General features: G+C 38.4%; 1 protein-coding gene across 1 annotated transcript in view; it reads left to right on the top strand.

Annotated features, from left to right (window-relative positions):
• The window catches only part of slc1a7b (solute carrier family 1 member 7b), a 121131-nt gene that overhangs the window by 80877 nt on the left and 21093 nt on the right, over positions 1-19161 (top strand). Inside the window, exon 3 of the mRNA XM_078259463.1 lies at positions 17507-17722. Coding sequence (XP_078115589.1) covers positions 17507-17722 — 216 coding nt within the window. The remainder of the gene's footprint in view (positions 1-17506; positions 17723-19161) is intronic.

Raw genomic sequence — 19161 nt, 5'->3', positions numbered from 1 at the left:
ACTATCTACCAACTATTAGTAATATTTGTTTATCATTTGTAAATCATAGTTCCTACATTCATTCTAATCAGTAAAGCATTAGTAAATAGTTAGTAAATGGTTAGTCTATAGTAAGTAAGCTCATGTAAAACGTTCATCAGTTGATGTTTTTAATAATTCCTAAATGATGCATTAACCATTTGTAAATGAAGTCTTCTTACCATTATTAACTAGGTACTCAGGAATGTATAAGGTCGCTTAAAACTAGAGTTAATGACATACAGCAGACTATCTACTACCTACATTTGTTTCACACGCCTAAATAAAATGTTATGATTTCAGAAAGGTCTAAACTGCATCTGCTGGGGTGTCAACACCTCTGTTACAGCAACTATTTGTCGCAATAATGTGGGTCCATGATTAACTCACGAGTTACTACTGGTTAAGTTAAGAATACATGTGAGCCCATCTAAAGTGAGCACTTTCTCTAGTGCTTTACAAAGCATTTATAAATGAGGTGCAAAGGCTATCAGAACCTGGACACACACATGTATGTTATTTGGGACATGCCTTCAGAAATATGCCTATGGATAGTTAGTGTGTTAATGCATCTTTAACAAAGCACTTACAAAACATCAATCATGATTAACTCATGAGTTACCACTGATTAGTTGACTACATGAGCGTGAGCCCATCTCAGTGAGGACCTGCTGTGCTTTACAAAAGCATTTATAAATGAGCTGCAAGGCTAGCAGATGTAACAGAAACACAAGTAAAAACAGTATGTTTGCAAACCTTATACAATGTAGTAAGAATATATTACCTATGAAAACGCTGGTAGTAGCGATATTTAGTTGATATCAGTGTACTGACCAGAACTCAGAACAGCAATCCAGGGTGTTAAGACAGAAGAATTGAACATCAACTAAAGAGACTCGAAAACCAGGAGCAAAGTTTGAGAAGTGTAGTTAATATAACAGAAACATGGCAGCACATATACAGATAAAACACAGGTACGAAAATAACAGGAAATACTGACATCACTTTATAAAGAAATCATTTCAGTTCTATGAGACTCAATTGTCTTTTGATTGATCAGTCAGTTCATATGAGCTTCTGGCTTTGCTTGTCATAACACCATACCAAGCGAATCCAGGGCAATCTGTATAAATTTCAGTCTCGATCCTAGCTCGCCACTCCAGCCAGCCCTGAACTGGAATTCTAGCCCTGGAAGACTCTGGGATCTAAAGAGTCACGTATCCAATATCCCTCTGACCAGACCTCCCATGCACGCTCAGCCTCCACTCCCTCCACTCTAGATGAGAGCCACACTCAGTTATTCATTATTATTCAGTGATTAAAATCATTGCTTGGGTCTGCAACGATAACAGATGATCAGACAACCCATATTGAAATAGTCTAAATCTCTATTCAGTTCTGTACAATCGTTTTCACATTTCTTCTCTAGTATCAAAAAGTATATAAATCCTTTTCAGGTAGTCAGAAAGTACATTTATATTAATAGAGCCTTGTATGAAAAATACATTTCTATTCAGGTTTATAGGACCTACCTAGTAAATACTAACACTATATGTTAATATACTGTATTACTGCATGCTAAAAATCTGTAAGATGTTTCCATAACTTGCTGCAGTGCCGTATCTAGAGGCATTGAACATGCGTGTTTATTTATCCTCCCTGCACGGTAACAGTAGAGAGAATGCACGTACAGCCTCTTTAAAGTACTTCACCATAAACTCCAGTTAAACACTAAACTTAACACGCACTAACACTCATTCAACAAAATACCCACAGCTAGCAGCCAGTGTTGAAAGCAAACATTACTTTCCATAACCAACAGATAGAATCATTAGCCTTTTCATAGGCAATACACAGTACTCCGCTAGCCTTTTGTGGCTAATTACCCTATTAGCATATGAATACAGCACCTTAGCTAAACCGTTAGCTTTGCACTATTAGCATCGTTCTCTTAATACATCCATTATTAGCACCGATTAGCATGGATGCTAGCGAACTCAAGGCCTAGTGCTAAGGAATGACTCACCATTTTAATGGTATTCATTTCATTCACTAAATGTCGTTCTTTTTCTCTTACCGAGTGAATAACGGCCACCTACGTTCCGATGTAGCGCCAAAAGGGACGTCAGGAGACGTAAATCTAGCGATCTAACGTAGCCTAGTTGATAGTTGATTGGTCTGCTCACGGACCCAAGTTCACCCATTGGCTTATTTACAAGCCCATCAAAGGTAAGTGAAAGTTAAATCATTTTCCACTATTTTCTCCCGTAGATTTTACCAACTACTTTTGACCACATTTTAATAACTTGGAAAACAAAAGGAATGTCTCAAAATAAAATAAAATATATGGGTGCCATTATTGTTAACTTTGATGGGCTTGTAAATAAGCCAATGGGTGAACTTGGGTCCGTGAGCTGACCAATCAGCTATCAACTAGGCTACGTTAGATCGCCAGATTTACGTCCCCTCACGTCCCTTTAGGCGCTGCATCGGAACGTCGTATAAGGCTGCTGTTATTCACTCGGTAAGAGAAAAAGAACGGCATTTAGTGAATTAAATCAATTCTACATACTATATACTATCTAATACTGGCTATACCTTGTTGTGAATAGAATGAAAGAGCTGTGCCTGAATCCACTGTCGTCACGGAGTTAAAGGCAGTGAATTCTAGTCATTCCTTAGCACTAGGCGTTGAGTTCGCTAGCATCCATGCTAATCGGTGCTAATCATGGATGTATTAAGAGAACGGTGCTAATAGTGCAAAGCTAACGGGTTAGCTAAGGTGCTGTATTCATATGCTAATAGGGTAATTAGCCACAAAAGGCTAGCGGAGTACTCTGTATTGCCTGTGAAAAGGCTAATGATTCTATCTATTGGTTATGGAAAGTAATGTTGCTTTTCAACACTATTGCTAGCTGTGGGTATTTTGTTGAATGAATGTTAGTACAAATTGTGAGTTTAATTGTTTAACTGGAGTTTATGGTGAAGTAACTCAAAGAGGCTAATGTTTAGTGCATTCTTTCTACTGTTACCGGTGCAGGGAGGGATAAATAAGCACGCATGTCTTAATGCCTCTAGATTACAACACTGTAGCTTAAGTTATGGGAAAATAATACAATTTGAGAGATATTTACCTGCATTTATGCAATTATATTAAGAATAGTGTTAATGTTACTAAGGTAGGTCCCATACAACTTGAATTAGAAATGTATTTTTTGTATAAAGGTTACCTATTAATATAAATGTACTTTTGATACCTGAAAGGAATTTATATACTTTTGATACTTAAGAGAAGAAATGTAAGAACGGTTGTACAACTGAATAGAGATTTAGATATTTCAATATGGGTTAACTGAAATATCACCTCATTGTATTTCCGTTGTAGCCTAAGCAATTGATTTTATTACTGAATAGTAATTGAGATAACTGATTTGGCCTTATCTACAGGTGGAGGAGGTGGAGATTTGAGAAGCACTACACAGGGGAGGTCCAGTCCCCAGAGGGATATTGGATCACATTGACTCTTTAGATCCCAGAGTCTTCCAGGGTTTAGAGATTCCCAGTTCAGTTGGCTGGGTGGCGAGCTACAGGATCGAGACTGAATTTATACAGATTGCCCTGGATTCCTTCTTTATGGTGGTAGGACAAACAGAAACCAAACTCATATGGGCCTCTGAACTCTTGTCATCAAAGAACAATTGAGCTCATAGAACTGAAAAGGATTTCTTTTATGTGCGCACTTTATTATTTTAGTTGTTATTTTTCATACCTGTGTTTTATCTGTATATGTGTATGCCATGTTTCTGTGTATATTAATACACTTCTCAAACTTTATCCTGGTTTCCTAGTCTCTTTATTGATGTTCAATTCTCTGGCTCTTAACAATCTCGTTTTCTTCTGGTTCTGGTCCAAATTCACACTGATATCAACTAAATAACACTACTACCAGCTATTTCATGAATGTATATTCTTACTACATTGTAATAAGGTTTACAAATACTGTTTTTACTTGTGTTTCTGTTGTATCTGCTAGCCTTTGCAACTCATTTATAAATGCTTTGTAAAGCACAGCAAGTCCTCACTTTAGATGGGCTCACGCCATATAGTCAACTAATCAGTAGTAACTCATGAGTTAATCATTAATTGATGTTTTGGTAAGTGCTTGTTAAAGATGCATTAACACACTAACTATCCATAGGCATATTTCTGAAGGCATGTCCAAATAGAACAATACATGTGTGTGTCCAGGTTCTGTTAGCCTTTGCACCTCATTTATAAATGCTTTGTAAAGCATAGAAAGTGCTCACTTTAGATGGGCTCACACAATATTCTTAACTAACCAGTAGTAACTCATGAGTTAATCATGGATTACATTATTGGTAAGTATTTGTAACAGATGTGTTAACACCCCAGCTATTAGTTTAGGCCTTTTTCTAAATCATAACATTTTATTTAAGACATGAACAAATGTAGGTGTAGATAGTCTGTTAATCATTAACTTCCTAGTTTTAAACGACCTTATACGTTCCTGAGTACCTAGTTGATAATGGTAAAATTACTTCATTTACAAATGGTTAATGCATCATTTAGGAATTATTAAAAAAAAACTGATAAACATTTTACATGAGCTTACTTACTATAGACCAACCATTTACTAACTATTTACAACTGCTTTACTGAGTAGAATGAATGTAGGAACTATGCTTTACAAATGATAAACAAATAAATTACTAATAGTTTGTAGATAGTTTATAAAGGGAAAATTATTTAATTTACCAATGGTTTTTGCAATGCTTATTAAGTGTCAAACCTCTATTTATAAACATAATTATTGAGAGCTTTCTTTACTATGAACAAACCATATATGAGTGTGTATACAGATGCTTTATTTATGAGAATTAACAGGAGCAATGCTTTACAAATGATGAACAAAGCATTTAGTAATAGTTTGCAACTGGTTTATAATAGAAACATTATTTCATTTACAAATGGTTGTTTCAGTATTAAGTATAAATCATGTACTTACAAACATTTTTCAAGATAGGCTTATTTACGATGAACAAACCATTTATAACTATGAACAAATGCTTTACTGATGATGAATTATGTATGAACAATAAATTAATAATGATGAACAAACCATTAACTACTAGTTAACTAATGCTTAATAAATGATGAATTATGGATAGTTATTATAAAGTGCTACCCACTTGACGAGTCTTACAATACCTCTCCGGTCGCTAGTGAAATCATATCTTGGCAGTAGTTAGCTAACGTTTCTGCTTTTTGAGCTAAATTAGCATTAGCAACAGATAGCTCCTTCGCAAGCTAATATAGCAACATAATTCAGGTTAATAAAATACGGTAATGTAACCAAAGTATTGAAAACTACTTACATGTGGCTATAGTGTGACAGGCCTACTGCTGTTCAGTCTCGCATTGTGAGACCTAGCTAACTTAGCTAGTTACAGTGCTGCGAGGCCTGTTCAGATGACATGGCAGCTGCAGTGTGTGAGCTAGATTGCTTGTGAAGGATGAGTCAAACTAACATTAAACACACAAGGAAATATGAGTCAAACAAAATAACGGCATTATAGTACACACAAATATTAAGACATTTCTGTGATATAAGTCAATAATACAAAATACTGACCGAATATGTTTTAATCCAGTAACATTAGTCAAACAGCTTGTTGACTGAAAATTGCGGTGCAGCGATTTGAAGCCACTGCAGTGGGCGTGGTTTCCTTGGGGATTTGAATATTTTCTAAATATTTAGCTTTACACTTGGCGACACATTTAGATTTAACATTTAAGATTTAGATATAGATATCATATTTAGATATATATTTAAGATTTAGATTTAGATATAACATTTAGATTTAACATTTAACATTTAGATTTAGATTTAACATTTAGATATAACATTTAGATTTAACATTTAGATTTAACATTTAGATTTAGATATAACATTTAGATTTAACATTTAACATTTAGATATAATATACATATATATATATATATATATATATATATATATATATATATATATATATATATATATATATATATATAATTTCTGTCTCAAATGTGAGGAAAATGCGCTAAATGTGAGGAAAGTGAGCTAAATGTTGAAAATTTATCAGCTAAAAAAATTTTAACCAAACTTTTACATTCGGCACCCCATATGTGTGAGCGTGCGTGCGTACAGTACATTGGGGGCTTTTTTCTTCGTTGGTGTTTAGGGCGGTGTAGGAAGCACTGGCACAAAATACACACGAGAGATGTAAAAATATTTTTTGTTTCATTATAAAACTGTGGCCATACGCCATGACCCCCTCTAAGTTTTCTGTTGCACAACTAATACAAACTTTGAACGAACACGGTTCACCCAAACAAGTTCCTTCTCGAGGCTATTTTTGCAGAGCCGCCGTTGCTCCTTGCGGTTCCTAGCGCCGCCAAGACGATTGTGATTGGTTTAAAGAAATGCCAATAAACCAGAGCACGTTTTTTCTCCCATCTAGGAATGGTGTGTGGACTCGCCAGACCAAGTCTGAGACTAACTGGCCGTTGACTGTGTTGTGTTTGAATAAAGCGAGACGTGCAGTGCCGTCTTGGTTCCGGCATTGGAAGTCTGTGTTTCTTTATTTTATAGTCAAACCTGGGTCTAGGCAATATAATAAACCCTTGGTTACATTTATAAACCTGCTATTAAATACTGTAATAAATCAGATGTGTTTCAGCAAGATTTATGCTCATGTCTAAAACTTTGTGCACATTAAAAATATTACTCATCCCATCTGTGTTCTGAGATGAGGAAGAGTTGTGATATTTTGAGAAAAAAGGCGTAATATTAGGAGAATAAAGTTGTAACTTGATACAATCACAATATGTTATGAAAAAAACACTAGCCCTACAGTGCATTACGTTATTCCTTTGCTGTATGGCAGTATCCTGACCGTCTGACAGACACAGAGCCCCGTTTGGGTCTCTGAATGAGACAACATTTAGGGAAGCAGCTGCACGCTGCTCTTCATCGGAGACACTTCTGCCGCAACATGCACAGCAGAGCGCCTCCATTATAATCAAAAGAAGCAACTACATGGACTAAAGATGCTGCGCTGCTCGTCTCTATTTTTACAGACAGGAGACGCATAGTGATGGACTGGGGACCGTTTCAGAAAGCAGGTTTAGTGAAAACTCTGAGTTTGTTAACCCTGAGATGAGGGAAACTCTGGGTTTTCTGTTTCAGAAAGAGAGGTTAATCAAACCTGAGAGAGAGGGGTAACTCCAGCCCGTTTAAGAAAGAGAGGTAACTTAACCTCAGAGTCAGTTACTATGGTAACTGAGCCTGTGAACCTAACCTGGTCGGGAGCAGGTTTTCTTCAATAAACCTTGAGTTTCTCTCAGTCTCCTCGCTCTGACACAGCACTCTTTCATTTCCTCATTCATTCATTCAGTCTGTATCAGGCGCATTTTAGCGGAGCCGGAGTTTGTTATCTGCATGAATAAAAAAACCGTGTTGGTTTATTAACTTTGTTAGGCAGACAATAAAACGTGTTTTTTCTCAAAACATGACGTTTTCGTTTTGTCGACGATCCCGTTGATGAAGAAGCTGGATTACTTCACAGGGAGTTAAACATAAGTCGGGAGATGATATTGAGGCCCCGACGCATTTTAATTTCCAGATAACTACCTATTTGAGAGGTATTGTTTTTCTTCCCAGTCTATCAGTTATGTATCCTCCATAACTTTATCCGTCCTCATATCACTAACGTCACCCATCGTGGACATGCTCTACATCCCAGCAGATTATTTGTGTCACATTACGTTTTTTTGCAAACGGCAGTTTTCTTTACAACATTGGTGATGCTGAGAATTTTAGTAAAGCCACTGTATAGCAAAGCACCATCAGAAGAGTGTGACTCGCTCTGAAACGTTTTTTAAACGTTTTTGTAGTGTTCCCTGGACACAAACCAGTAAGAGCCATTAAAAAGGAGGTCCACAGTATTGCAGGTGAATGATGTAAACCCTTTGAAATAAAAGATTATGAATTATAATTCTGTTAATGATGGTGCTGCAGCCTCGGAATAGGACTAGGACTTTTTCGCCCGCAGGATTGCACCTAAATGAAATAGATTGTAGGTTCAATACCATTTCACCGGTAATATTATACTTATGATTAAATATGATATTAATACACTATATTGGAACTTACGCATTGACTCTAGCAGCAATTTTCTCCCACACAAATTCTCTCTCTTTTGCAGCAGCTCCTGTGTTGCTTTTTTAACCAAATATATATTCAAACTTGCATGAGTATTTCCGCCGACCAGTTTGTTTGTGGTTGTTACCATGGTGAATCATAGTATCATGGCTCCATTCATGCTGCCTTTTTATTGTGGTGGTGCACACGCTTATCTCTGAGTCAACCTACTCTGAGTTGACTGAACCTACTCAAATCAGCTGGAACCGAAAACTCAGAGTTTCCCATCTCAGGGTAAATCAACTCAGAGTTCAGGGTTAGACTCAGAGTTTGTTAAACCTCCTTCCTGAAACGGGCCCCAGAGGCCTGTACTACGAATCAAGATCAACATGCCCTGGATTTATTTCAGTTACCCGGCTTCACTAACCCTAACAACCGCGGTCTCGCATAAACTGTGTCACGACGGTGGTTAAAGGGGTGATAGAATGCAAAACCGATTTTACCTTGTCATAGTTGAATAACGACAGTTCGGTGGGTAAATAGGACATACATAGAAGGTCAAAATCCCATTGATACCCCTTTACTATGTAAATCTCATTATTTTGAAACTGCCACTGAAAACGGGCGAATCTGAACAAAGCTAAAAGTTGACGTAAGCATCTCAACTCCTAGTCTTTGTCACGCCCCAACATTTGCATAGGCTACACCACTGACTTGAGGTCAGCTTAGTCTTCTGAATCTAGCTAGGTCATGCAGATCTCCAGAGGTCCGCTATTTAATTACTAAATTCACTTCTGAGACTTTTTTATGCGAGAAATCAACTATGTAGAGGTCAAATATGGGCCGTTTTACGAAAATTGATGGCTAATTGCAAATTTTGTCCAACTGTGTGTTGTAGTTCAGCAGGAGCTCAGCAGGCTACGTGACAGCGGCCGGTGCTGCCTCGCCCCCCGGCGTGTCCTATTTCATAGACTCCAGCTCGCTGTGAGCTAGCTGGATCTCCGTCACGAAGGGAAGCCCGTGGCGCTCCATACCCGCGCAAAGTCACCATTTCTGGGTTACTGGACTACAAAATGCCGAGGTAGCCACGATCTTTACCCATAGGATTGAAGGGACAGTAGCAGCTAACAAAATCCCTAATGTTCACAAAAATGCATTAAATTAAAATTGGACACCATTGTTAGTTTTATAAGACCTTGGGGTAGATGTTATATAAGTGGCGTGACGAAATTCAAACTGTAAATATACTCTAGTTATGCCTGCAGCTGGCAGCCAGCCAGCTCCGCGGAGCCCCGAGCGCCGGTAGTCCAGTAACCGATGACGGTAACCGAAACAGTGACTTTGACTGGGTATGGAGGTTGCCGTTTTCTCGTCAAACTGTGTGGATCTCCTAAAGTCCGACACGTCTTACCAAATTTGCAATTAGCCATCAATTTTCATAAAACGGCCCATATAGGCTAGTGACAAATGGTCAAAAAGGGCTTTAGTTTTTGAGATAACCCTACCGGAGGTAGAACTAAACCCAACAATGTTTTTCCTCATCTCTAAGGTCTCCTATATATGAAATGGAATCTTGGCTAAAAATATTTTATTGCTAAGATTGTTAAATTAACAGATATTGTAATACACCCCAAAACCAAAAAAGGACTAAAATATAGCCTGTCCGTATGGGAGTTAAGGCATAGAAACTAATGCACATCAATCACACAAGCTGTGAGAGCTTTGAAACTTGGTATGTTTGTAGTCAGGAAGTTGCATTACCTACTAGAAAAGACTGGATGTGAATATCGTGATGTATGGAATAAATAGAAACCTATAAACACATACCTAAAATAGGCGAACATGCAAAAAATTAATATCTATGCAGAATGGTTTCATTTACTTTGTGGTTACTTTGCCAGGGATTATCATAGAAACACAAATGATGGCTTGTTGGAAAGGTGGGGTTGTGCTGAATCCAGCATTACCAAATATGTAAATATAGCATGACAAATCAGGGTGTTCTTTCACTCAATGTATGAGGTGTCCAAAATGAAAGAAAATGGAACACTGACATAATTTAGTCTCAAGTCCAAAGCCCATTATCAGTGGTGAGAAAACTGTTGAGCAATTCAAATATAAGATACATTTAATAATGAAACATTTCATATACAGTCCATATGGAAACACTCCTCACTGAATCGCCAGCTCTTCGTTTTTTTCTAGCAGCAACCATTTGGAACATTAACTGCTTTTGGTAGCCATTCTGGGGGTTAGGGCATCTCCAGTGGCCACTTTGGGGAGGTCAGCCCCCCATGATGTTACAACTGCAACACACCACTGTCACTCATCTGGGTTCCAGAGAAGAGGTTTGACCAGGTGGCTGTGACACCACACTACTGTTTGGTCATGCAAGGCTGACTATGATACGACTTGTACAGCTTGCTGCAGAACTGGGACAGCACCATATATTCTTGTGACAGCAGACCATGCCATTTATAGTAAAGCACAACAGATCTTGTGGAGCAAACCATCGCCCTTACAAGGAAATATCACAATGAGACTGGGAGGTATGCATATCACAATGGCTTAGCAAGCATCGGAAAGCTCAATGGCGATGGTGGACTCTTTGATATACTAACTGAGTCAGATGTGAATGCAGAGGGAACATCTCGACAATTGCTTCAAGGGAAACAGCTAGCAAGAGGAGTAAGAAGCATAAAGCTAGCCTCTGAGGCTCCTACATCGCCAGTACTGGGCCAATGAGAATTTCTTCAGGGAACACTGTCATCTTAGCTGGTGGCTTTGAATATGTTCAGGAGGTTAAGAGGGTTAGCAAGTCAGTCATTGACTGCTTGACAGATCTTTACAGTGACCAGGACGTGGCTGACACAAGGCTGGTGTTACATGCAATACACCTTGCACAGTCACATTCTTGTCTAATTGCCAAATGCAATGATACAGATGTACTACTTTTGCTTCTGTACTATTCAAACAAATGGATGTTTGAATCCTCAGCAGTGTTTATGCACTCTGGACATGGCCTTAAGTAAAGATTTGTCCCTATCTGTTTGATCGCTCAGAAGCTTGGAGCAGTGCTTTGTGAGTGTTTACCTGCATGCCACGCGCTCACGGGTTGTAACACCACAATCAGTTTGTACAGAATTGGGAAGGCCACTGCCCTCACAAGACTGAAGACCCATCTTTGTAAGTTACAGGAAATGACTAAATTTGGACTCTCTGGTAGCCTGGAAGAGGCTTTGCCTGTGGCAAGAAGGTATGCCCTCCTGTATGGCCAAAAGAAAAAGGTGGATGGGCATCCTTTTACCAATCTGGATGAGCTGAGGTACAGATTAGCATCTGATAAGTGACAGTGGTGTGTTGCAGTTGTAACATCATGGGGGGCTGACCACCCCAAAGTGGCCACTGGAGATGGCCTAACCCCCAGAATGGCTACCAAAAGCAGTTCATGTTCCAAATGGTTGCTGCTAGAAAAAAAATAGTTTGAGAAGAGCTGGAGATTCAGTGAGGAGTGGGCTCATTACCCCTCACAGTATTTGTTTTGTTAGATTGCCATTTGTTTGATTTAAGACAGTCATTTAATTTATATTGTGTTAAGTTACAGTTTTATTCAAAGGCTCATTAAGGTCAAACTGCAATCCTGACTCCTGTGCTACGGTAAGGTGTTATCTTTCGATTTCAATCTTTGTTTCCATATGGACTGTATAGTACAAGGTGCCATATGAAATGTTTCATTATTAAATGTATCTTATATTTGAATTGCTCAACAGTTTTCTCACCACTGATAATGGGCTTTGGACTTGAGACTAAATGATGTCAGTGTTCCATTTTCTTTCATTTTGGACACCTCATACATTGAGTGAAAGAACACCCTGATTTGTCATGCTATATTTACATATTTGGTAATGCTGAATTCAGCACAACCCCACCTTTCCAACAAGCCATCATATGTGTTTCTATGATAATCCCTGGCAAAGTAACCACAAAGTAAATGAAACCATTCTGCATAGATATTCATTTTTTGCATGTCCGCCTATTTTAGGTATGTGTTTATAGGTCTCTATTTATTCCATACATCAAGATATTCACATCCAGTATTCTCTTGTAGATAATGCAACTACCTGACTACAAACATGCCAAGTTTCAAAGCTCTCAGAGCTTGTGTGATTGATCTGCATTAGTTTCTATGCCTTAACTCCCATACGGACAGGCTATATTTTGGTCCTTTTTTTGGTTTTGGGGTATATAACAATATCTGTTAATTTAACAATCTTAGCAGTAAAATATTTTTAGCCAAGAATCCATTTCATATATGGGAGACCTTAGAGATGAGGAAAAACACTGTTGGCTTTAGTTCTACCCCCGGTAGGGGTATCTAAAAAATTTGGGGGCATTGTCACTAGCCTAATATTTGAGCTTTATATAGTTCATTTCTCGCATAAAAAAGTCTCAGAAGTGAATTTAATAACAAAATAGCAGACAAACAATGTATAACTTTGCAGTGTCTGAAATATGAAACCTGCTGTCTAGTCTCCAATGGATGTGTATGTGGTTCGCTCAAACCAATCAGTGCGCAGCTCATCTAAATATTCATGAGCATACCATATTTGGAAGAAAAGCTCTTGTTACAAATAGGGCCATATTCACAGGGTAGTTAAGGACCCATAAAATAGCATTCAAGCAATTTTCAGCCCAACCAATGTTACATACCCTATTAGGAGACCTTAAAGATGAACTGAACTAGAATTTCAGTAAAGGTGATATAACAGATGTATTTTATTTATTCTCATTGGTACAATGATTAAAATGGCTGAATTTGTTAAAAGGGATAAAATGGTACACTGCCTGAAAACTGGCCAGCCCTCCAACAGCCCCTTGATTTCGAGTCTGTAGCGACCATTTTTTAGCGACAGACTATTTAGAGACTAAATTTACTTTTGATACAACAGGGTCACTGGTGAGGGTTAAGTCCAATAGACTGAAACCTGAGGCCATTCCGTCAATTATCGATTTTTCAGGCTACAGTACAGGGCAGACCGATAGACGGCAAGTACCAACACCACCGATGCTATCTGCCACAGAGACAGGGCGCTGAAACGCTCACATCAGGCAGAGGACAGAGAGGTTTAGCTGTAATCCAGCATGCTAGCAATCAACTAGGCAAAGGGCTGGATGTAACGTTGTTGTGACATACACAAAACACGTACATATTCACTTACACGCACAAATAATAAAGCCTAACGTGTAGGCTTTATAGCGTTCAACAAAACAGACTGACACACTGGGCATCATTGAAATAGAGTCACAAAACCAAGCTAGATACCAAACGATCCAACCTAGGGAAAGGGCTAGCAGCTAAACACGTTGGAAACACTTATGTCAAACTCCACAAGCTAGCGCTCCGACCATAGACTGTATAAATAACCGATGATATCACAGATCAATAATAATGCGTTATTAGCTGCTAACTAAACCACAGCGGGTCTGTAAACAGAATCCAATGTCCCTTTCTACTCACCCTGAAGCTAGCTGATGTCTCAGGGCACATTGTTGATGCAGAGGGAGTTCAACTCGCAGAAAAAGCTGCTAGTTCCATAATAAGAGGTACCTGTGCAGTAACCATTTGTGCAATATCCATCAACGACCACAAGGAAAAAATCTGCCAACTCTGCACTAGCCTAAAGTAAACGGCAAGACTCGTGACTCCTCCGTGCATCTATGGTCAACCTGGGGTGACTCTCCTACGTGCAGCTAACTTATTTTTTTTTTCAAACTTTATTTATTTTGGTTTTAACATTTTGCGTGCAGCTAACTTAACAATCCCCAATTCCCATTGGATGAATTTGTCCAATCACATTTTCCATTTATCTGCATCGATTTTCTAAAACGTGTATTTAATATGCTGCAATGTAGCCTATATACCTTCGCAGGTCCTACCATGCCAGTGACGTCATCGACATTGTCAGCGTTCTAGTACTAACAAACGTAATTTTTGTGTTGCTTAAAAAAAGCTATATTGATTTTTTTTATTAAATTTTTTTGTGTAATTCATTTTTATTTGTCATAACCAACACGTTATCAACGTTGATTCTTTCAGTTCAGTTCATCTTTAAGGAACAGTGTGAAATACCCTATATAATCATTCTATCACCCCTTTAACAATTAGTTCAATCAACCCAGGGTTTCCCAATCCAGCAGCGCGCGCGTTCATATGAAATGCACAGCACGACCAATCACAAACATCTACCAGAGCCGCATATTTTATATAAGAGCAAATTATAATTCTACATAAATATGAAGAACACAAACATGGTTTTAGAGGCAAAACGCAATACAGTCGCTGCTTCCTAAAACAGGAGGAAAGCTGGCAAAAAAATAGCTGACGCTGTAATGCGTAAATCACAACACTTACCAATATCACTTCCCCATCAGTCAGGCACTAGATCTGACCATAATTACATTTGTCCTTTCCATAAACTGTCGTTACTTTAGCCTATTATTTCAGTTGCAACACTGGCAGTGGAAGCGATCGTGAGAGCAAATAAAATATATAAAAACATAATTCAAACTGCTTTGGGCATTGGCAACACACGGCTCAAGATGCCGATAGCCTATATGTAATTCCCTCCCATTAAAATCGATATATTTCATAAAAATACCCATCAGGGAACGTTAACGGGGTTGTCGGTCTCTAAATGTTTTAACTTTTATGAGCGCATCCCTTTCTCCCCCTCTCTCCCTCTCTCTCCCCCCTCTCTCCCTCTCTCTCCCCCTCTCCGCGCACCGAGCTCCGCCTGATCTTACCCTCCTAATTTTCACCAGTTGCGGTGACGCCGTTATCAATCGCGTATTGATTGGTCAGTAGGCGGTGCTTTTACACCAGTTGATCTCTAATCTCCAACATAACCTGCTCCCGACCAGGTTACGTGTTCAGCATAAATTACCACGGCGAATGAACCCGGTAACAAGTGATCCACCGTTGTGGTACAGAAAACCCTGGGTTGAACCTGAAGTTACCTCGTTAACGCCAAATCTTGCTTCGTAGTACAGGCCTCTGGTCTGTCAGAGCTGTGTGTGTTTGTGCCTGAACCACATAAACAAGCCTGAACACGACGAGAAGATTGGCAGTGGGCAGCGTGCAAGTTTGGAGGCTGGCTTTAGGCTGCCCACACAATCAGAAGTTAGAAACGGCACTAGTATTTTTGTGCTATTTTTTCCATTGGCTGAACACATTTTCTTAACTTTTGATTGGGTGGGCAAGACACACGTTTGGGTGGGCTGAGTCCATTCTTGCCCCTTGCTGTCACTGGCCTTAAGTGATGGACAGGAAATTCAACAAATTACAAATCAATGTGATTTTTCTATTGGCTCATGATACCCCCTTGTCTTCATAGGCCCCTGGCTTTAGGCCCGTAATCCCGTGCATTAAGGCGGCCTTGCTGGTAGTGTGTTAGTATGGCGGTGTTAGTCTGCACCAGTCGGGATCACTTCAGTGGCTGTGTCTCAATTATTTAGCAAATAACTAACTTGAGTACTCTTATGTAATTTAATGCAATCACACAAATGTTGAAATAACTGAAAATGCACATCCCTACTAGTAATGTTAGCCGTGATAAATTAGCCTAAAGCTCAATGCTTACCTAGTCAGGAGGAAATAACAGCTCGTGGCTTTTTGGGCTCTAAACTGTCTCCATCTTTTAAATGCATCTCCAATATTTTCCTGTGTTTTACCACGTCTCTGGTCATGCAACTGGTTAGAAAGATGCCAAGTTGTTTTTTAGGTCTGGTAGAATGAAACTAACTCTGTTAATCCAGTTCGGTTGGTTGCTGCTACCATGCCTGCAGCCAGCACGTTGCTTTTGCGTGTTTGCATTTCATGTCTGGCACCCGCGTGTCAAAGTTGGTAGTTGACAACAACACACAGACCAAAACAAAAACCAACATTGTGTCCCGGAATGGAAAATTCAAAGGAGAAAATACTGGCTTTAGCATTGTTGTCAGAGAATATAGAATTTTAACTTAGTTTCCTTAATATCTGGTGACATATTGTGGTCATTTTTGTCATTACATATTGGACCTTTAAAAATAGAAAACGCTACCATATTAAGTCATATATACAATATCTATTTAATTTAAATATTTGTGATGAGAAAATAAAGTTATATGGCAAATTAATTTAACACATTGTTGTAAATTTGCATTAGGAATTATAAACTGAAGGCTTCATTGTCAATTTTGTATTGTTCCAACTATACTAATCTATGCCTTTAAAGCTGGGGTAAGCAAATATACTTGAAAGAAGTGGTAAGAATTTCTTTCTTTCTTTTCTGGTCAAAAATAGTAATAAAATAAATTACTCGGGTAAAGTTTACCAGAATGTTCTAACTATCATGGCGTGGCTCTGGTTGTCACACCACAAGTTTTCCCTTATCATAAGATCAAAGGTGGAATATAAACTACAACAATATGCTGTACAAAACACTTTAAAATAAATAAATAAGATTGATCCTAGCGTTCTTCGAGGGTGGGAATGATGTATGGGGTCCACAAAAGGACAAACAATTTTATGTACAATTTTCCATTGTACATAACACAGTTGCGTTAGTGAAACTTACACACCCCACGTAAACCTGACATTACTTGTTTTTATTTCAAAAAATGCAACTGACTTGATTTGATAAAAAAAAAAAAAAAAAAAACCTTAAAATCATAGTCAAAAATGGTGAAATTAATTTTTTGGAGTGAATTACTATGGCTACTAGTGGTTACCGCCACTATAAAGGTAAATATGGGTTGTAATAAGCTTATTGAAGCTTCTATGTGGTTGTTTTTCGGGGAGGACAGCCTCAAAACAGCAGTTGAGAAATAGCTGCACCACAGTAGTAATTTTTCTGGAGCTTTCGATTATATCACATGATCTTCCTCAACAGATGAAGTTTGTTCAGTTGTCATGTAAATGTAGATACATTATTGACATTGGAAACAAACTAGAAAAAACAATCTTACCATCACCACCTCAACCAGCCGGTCTCAGAAAATCAAACTTGATCTGTTTATGAAGATCACGTGAAATTATAAAAAATTCCAGAAAAGCTACAAAAAGAACCTGTGGTGAGATCTCAAAATTAATGATTTTGCACCTTACAGGATTGTCAATATAAGTTGATTGCCAAAGTTCTTACTGATGGATTGCATTGAAACATTTGCTATAACATGATTCAACATATATTATGAAATTAAAGTACTAACTATTTAGTCTAACTTGGATGTTTCCTCTTCCAGTTTGATGTCAGGACTGGCAGCCCTCGACGCCAAGTGTTCCAGTCGGCTCGGTCTGATTACAGTGTCCTATTACCTGTGGACCACCTTTGTAGCAGTGATAGTGGGAATCATCATGGTCTCCATCATCCACCCAGGCGGAGCAGCCCAGAAAGAGGACTCTGAGGACAGCGGCAAGCCTATCATGAGTTCTGCTGATGCTCTGCTGGACCTTATCCGGTATGACTACCATAACATCCATCTGACTACAGTACATGGTACATGTACACACTATATGCAACTGATTCCGAGTTCATTATTTTAACATACTGTATGTGAGCAACAGTCAATGTATGGCAATTACTGTATCAGCTAGTTGTACTGAAATAGTACAAGTGGAGCACATGTTTTTTGGCAGGGAAAGCATGATAAGCAGGGGAGCTTGGGAGGGTTGCAGTGAGCTACTCTCCTCAGAAATAGCACCAACTGAAAGCTGCACACAGATTATTTATCTGCTGCAGGGGATTTGTGTTGTCAGGGTTTAAAGGTGATGAAGAGAGGGACATACAGGATGGGACTACAAAAGAATGAGATCAAAGGAGAGTGAGAGTGTGTACCTTACGTTATTTTATATTTTTACATTATATATTTAATTATAAGGTGATACCCATTTATCACATATACCATTGTTTTAAGAGTTTTATGAGGCCACAATAAAGTCAGGATTTCATGAGAGAGAAGTCAGAATGTTATAATATATTTCAAGGAAATGATAAAGTTGTAATCCAATAAGAAATACCTTGTAATATTCTGTGGTATTTTAAAAATAACTCAGATGTAGAATTGTGTAAATGAGTAAACAGGTGAGAGCAGTGGGTCAGCTAATGTTTCCAAATCAGGGCTGGGGAGAATCTAAAGTACACTTCAGTACAGGGTTCTTTGTTGTTAAATTAGTTTGGCACATTAGGATATCCTATTATTATCATATATTTAAAAGGTTACTCCAGTTATTGTGCATTGCACTTCTACATTTAAAAAAAGAATTGTCAAAATCAAAGCAGCACAGGCCAAGACATCCTGACCTTTTGAATGGTTCAAGATTAAAAACATGCTACACTTCCTATTAGGCAACTCATGTCTTTCAAACTCCATGCCCCTATTGTACAATGCAGGTTTCCTGTCTCCAAGCCTAAGTCCATATAAGTACTGACATAAGTATTTTCTGACTTTAGTCAGGTCCTATCAGAGCCACAGAAGGACGCAAATGTATCAAGCTGCCATCCAGCCTATGTGAATTTATGCTAAATCTATGCTATTTTAGTTGGCTTTACAATTTTTGCTGTATTTATTTTTGACAAGATAATAACATATGACCCATAGACCCTATTGAGGATAGGAAAATCAATTCACCACTGTCTGAAAGTGGAATTTGTCTCAACCAGGCCCCCAGGAAATTTGACATAGCAGCCAAACAGTGGAATTACAACTTCCGTGTCCGTCACGTGATGCCACGGGGCCCAAAAAGACTTGTTTACCTACTTACATAGCAAAATAGACGTCTATAAATCAGTGGATACATTATTTTGAGCTTCACAACCCCTGCAAAATGACCATTTGGTCCGATAACATTTGATAAGTCTAGAGAGCCGCAAAATTAAATAATTGAATTCCCATTCAAG

Source organism: Sander vitreus, chromosome 9 (genome assembly GCF_031162955.1).
Source record: "Sander vitreus isolate 19-12246 chromosome 9, sanVit1, whole genome shotgun sequence".
NCBI lineage: Eukaryota > Metazoa > Chordata > Actinopteri > Perciformes > Percidae > Sander > Sander vitreus.
The sequence above is the reverse complement of the archived record's forward strand: the minus strand, read 5'-3'. Positions and strand labels throughout refer to the sequence as shown.